This window comes from Tupaia chinensis, unplaced genomic scaffold (genome assembly GCF_000334495.1).
Source record: "Tupaia chinensis unplaced genomic scaffold, TupChi_1.0 Scaffold000316_1, whole genome shotgun sequence".
Taxonomy (NCBI): Eukaryota; Metazoa; Chordata; class Mammalia; order Scandentia; family Tupaiidae; genus Tupaia; species Tupaia belangeri.
This window is the reverse complement of record NW_006159809.1, coordinates 7,402,160-7,406,786: the sequence shown is the minus strand read 5'-3', so window position 1 is coordinate 7,406,786 and position 4,627 is coordinate 7,402,160. Positions and strand designations below refer to the sequence as shown.

At 55.5% G+C, this 4,627-nt stretch overlaps 1 protein-coding gene across 5 annotated transcripts in view; it reads right to left on the bottom strand.

The window, feature by feature from the left end:
- ADD2 (adducin 2) overlaps nt 1–4,627 on the bottom strand; it is a 145,690-nt gene that overhangs the window by 57,071 nt on the left and 83,992 nt on the right. For all 5 annotated transcript variants that reach the window (XM_006151273.2, XM_027772974.1, XM_027772971.1 and 2 more), the window contains one exon: nt 1,072–1,288. In XM_006151273.2, coding sequence (XP_006151335.1) covers nt 1,072–1,254 — 183 coding nt within the window. In that variant the 5' untranslated portion in view covers nt 1,255–1,288. The remainder of the gene's footprint in view (nt 1–1,071; nt 1,289–4,627) is intronic.

Here is a 4,627-nt window from a genome sequence, read left to right as displayed (position 1 = left end):
TAGCCTATAAAATGGCAGAAGGTAGCCCAGCCCCTCCAGACCCCCTCCTGCCCGAGGGTACAGTCCTGTTCATTCAGGGCCTGAAACCTGGGCTGGGCTGTCTCACTCCCCACATCTCCCACCACTCCTGGACGTGTCCTGGGGGTATTCCCAGGGACTCCTCACCACGGACCTGCCATGTTCCTCCAGACTCCCCAACAGTTACCAAGGTGGGTCGTGTCAGTGCTCCTCGGGGAGGTCTGAGCATCCACTGTGCTCTAAGCCAGGCCCGGCTGGCCCACACTGGCCACTCTGGCTCCCTGAAGCCCAGGGGCACCCTGGCAAGCACCCGGAGATGCCAGCTCTGACCCTGGGCTGCCCAATCCTTGGCATATGTGTTGTTTCTGAGGAACCCCCAAGTCTGCCACCCCCAGACTTCCCCTTGCCTCCCTCACACTGCTCTTTCTCTTCCCACCCATGGGCCTGCATCACCCTCATTCAGCGTCCATCAGGCCACACGGTCTGCCCTTCTCAAGGTACCACCGGCCTCAGGGAGGAGCTCTGTTCACGCCACGCAGGCACCAACTGACCTCAAGTCTGGAGGAACTCTGGGGTGACCCGCTTCCCAGAGCCCTTGGTGAAGCCGCTCACACGGGCCACCTCCTGAGGCTTTCAGGCGCTCCTCACCCCCACCCCTTACTTGCCCAGATCGGGGGTTCTTACTTTGTGTTCAGTGAGGGAGCCCAAGCCTCCTCGTGGCGCCCCCTGTTGGCCCCCTATTTATATAGATTTTCGCGTTTATTGTTAGAACTTTCATTCGGGACTGAAGGGAAGACTGGAAACTGAGGCTCAGAAAGGGCACAGGAAACCGAGGTGGGGCTTGCGTCTCTCCCTCCCTCCCCAGCCCCACCCCCTACTCCATCCCCAGCCATTCAGAGTGACCATGGGCCCACCCGGCTGGCTCAGCGGGCTTCAACCCTGGTGACACCGAGCAAGGAAGAGGAGTTACCTCGCAGGTGCACCCGGAAGAATCAACGCCACCTGCGGGGTCTCCTTCACCCTCTCCCACCCACCCGAGTCAGGCCCGCTCACCGGGCTCTGCAGGATCATGGTGACGCGCTTCTTCTGCTCCATGAGGTTGAAGTCCTGCCGCAGGTCGGCTGCGCGGTTGCGAAGCCGCAAGTACTCAGGGTCCTCCTGGGAGAAGCGGTCAAAGTAATGCTGCCCCTGGGGGGGCGGCGGGGAGGCAGCATCGGGGACCGTCTCTTCACTCATTTTCCCAGCAGGTGTGCAATCTACTCCCGGGACCCTACAGAGAAGGGAAGAGGGTGAGCGGGCAGGGCAGGGCGGTGGGATGCGGTACGCCCAGGAGGGTGTGCACAAGGCAGGGTAAGAGGCCAGGCGTTGGCAGGTGCCTGACACGCCCATATCTGTAGGGGGTACTGTCGCATCACCAGGCTGAGCAAAACGGGGGCGCGGGGGTGGGGGGTGGCTCTAGTGCGGCCACCCTCCCCTAAGTCACTGGCCTGCCTTAAATTGGTCACACTCGGAAGCAGATGGCTGCCCTGGTGGAAAGATGACTGCAGACCCTTCCGGAGTGACTGTTGTGCACGTGGTGAAAAGCTCTTGACTGGGATTAGTGCTTGGCTAAAATGTGCACTTTCAAAGGAGCACCCTCAAAAAATGACAAATAGTTAAATAATTCTTAAAAAAAAATTTTAAGGCTATGATGGAAATTCGCGAAAGGACACTACCTTAACCACAGAGATAACAACTACTAGGTACTACTACTATCATTATTACTGAGAGATTTTTGCTATAAGGCACTTGGCCTTGCCGAAGAGAAAGAGGGAGAGACAGAAAGTGAGAAATCACCTCCTGGGGGATGGCCACACCACAATCCCGTCTCCTCCATTCTCCTCTCAGGATTTTGGGCACTCATGCACACATACCCTGTTTGAGTTTCAAGCCACTGGGTCCAGGACTTGAACCATAGTCAACCACATGGGAGTCCAGTACTGTAACCACCATACCACCTGCTGGTCTCAAACTACTACTATTACAAAAGAGAAAGGAATTACCGAAACAGGGTAACTGTTTTGCTTGGTGTTTTTCTTCAGAGCCTGGGCCTTGCTCTGGCCCCTAGAAAGGGATTATTGGCAAATCTTTTTCCGGAAAATGTGTCTTCATGTAGAATCAGACTCTTATTCCAAGTTTAGAAAGAGATGGGCTATTTTTATTAATGGAAAATCACTTTCTCCCAAGCTCCACTAAATAAAAACTGAGAAATAAAGAATGCATACTGTTTCAAGGGCGCCATGTTGCCCGGCACCCCGAGTCCCACACACCTAGACCATCTCCGAGGGAGGGCCGGGGCAGCCCTGGAGACTCAAGCTGGGGGAAGGCACATAATTTTCCCTCCTCAAGCATCTTTTTTACATGAATGAAAGAGGAATGTAGGAATGTCTTCTGCTGCTGTACTGGAGCCCTTCTGAAGAATAAGGCTGTAGTTCCAGCCTTGCCTCCCCAGCGTCCCAGCTTTGGCCGAGCCAGCCTCCCGTCGCACGTAGGCACTGCCAGGCCCTCATCTGAGTTAAGCCCCCTCAGCACCCAAGGCAGCATCCTAGAGTGAGCCTTCTCCCTGCTAGCTGGTCCCCTTTGCAGCCGAAGAAGGCAGGCACCTTGGCTGGACCAGGACTGCTTGTTGCACCTGTGTGTGCAGATTCCAAGAGCACAGAACAGGATCAGGGCACCTGGATTCTCCACTACAGCGTTCTGCCCTCTTGCTTTATGCCCATGGACTCCCATTCTTTTTCTTTCTTCTTTTGGAGAGGTTTTTGCTATAGGGCGCACGCGCTCGCCAGAAAGACAGAGAGAGACAGAGAGACAGAAAGTGAGAAATCTCCCTCCCGGGGGGATGGCCACGCCTCAATCCCTTCTCCATTCTCTTCTCGGGATCTTGAGCACACACGCACATGCGCCCCGTGTGAGTTTAAGCCACCGGGTCCAGGACTCGAACCGTGGTCGACTACATGGGAGTCCAGTGACATAGCCATTACGCTAACTGCTGGTCCACTGCCAGGCCCTCATCTGAGTTAAGCCCCCTCAGCACCCAAGGCAGCATCCTAGAGTGAGCCTTCTCCCTGCTAGCTGGTCCCCTTTGCAGCCGAAGAAGGCAGGCACCTTGGCTGGACCAGGACTGCTTGTTGCACCTGTGTGTGCAGATTCCAAGAGCACAGAACAGGATCAGGGCACCTGGATTCTCCACTACAGCGTTCTGCCCTCTTGCTTTATGCCCATGGACTCCCATTCTTTTTCTTTCTTCTTTTGGAGAGGTTTTTGCTATAGGGCGCACGCGCTCGCCAGAAAGACAGAGAGAGACAGAGAGACAGAAAGTGAGAAATCTCCCTCCCGGGGGGATGGCCACGCCTCAATCCCTTCTCCATTCTCTTCTCGGGATCTTGGGCACGCACGCACATGCGCCCCGTGTGAGTTTAAGCCACCGGGTCCAGGACTCGAACCGTGGTCGACTACATGGGAGTCCAGTGACATAGCCATTACGCTAACTGCTGGTCCCCCCCCCCCATGGACTCCCATTTCACGAGGGGATGGAGTGTTCTCTCCTTCCTTGGGAGAAGCTCCTGGCCTCCCAGCTCCTCAACTGCCCTTCACTTTCAGTTGGCCAGTCCTGCCCCCACCCCCGCCTTGCCACGGTCCTATCCGCCCTGCCTTAACCTTCACTAGCTCAGCAGCTCGTCACAAACGAGGCCTTGCTGATGGCCAGTAGAGTGCATTCTTGGTGTCCCTGAACTGCCCGTGACCTCTTCTTCCATCTTCTTTCAGGATGGAGGACTCTCCCCTCCATCCTGACAGTCTCCTTGGGTGGGGCGAGTGAAGGATGATGCAACAGATAAGCCCAGAGAGGTCCAGCGGGAGTCTGTCCCTTCAACCCAGAATACCCAGATGGTCTGTGGTTACTGTCGCTATAGTTTGCCCTCCTCTCACTGGGGAAGGTAAATAGCAAGTTCAAGGAAAGATGCATGGACAGGGTCCCTCAAGGGACGGCTGGTGGCCTGAAAGAGAACCATGGCTGATGGAGCAGTGGTTCCCTTGGGTGTGCACTGGAATCACTTGGGGAACTTTCAAAACTACTGATGCCAGAGATTCTCACATGATTAGCCTGGGGCCTGACCCAGAAATCCGGATTTATAAAAGCTCCCTGGGCGATGGAAGTAAGCGGCCAGATTGAAACGCAGGGCTGGATGCTAGTGAGGTAGGAGACGTCCATTCCAGGTGTTGGCCATTTCTGGCAAAGACAACAAAGATGATGCAAAGCCTCATGGTTTCCATCACTCCTGCCACATGTGGCTTCCTCTAGCTGCCCAGGCCCCTCCTCCCGCTTAAAAACCAACACCTGCCACCAGGCACTTGGCCTGGGACAGCAAGAGTGCTCCAATTGCCACCACGGTCCACATCTGCAAGACCCACAGTCGCTTCTAATTGTGACCCCTGATCTTAATTTTGTCAGTAATTGGTCATCTCCTTCTGAAAGCCCTTACTAGATCTCTACAACTAGTGCCACCCCTACCAGTGGCATTGAGGTGTTTGGCAACAGCAGGTGGGGATGGGAGGCTGGGGTTGGGGAAAG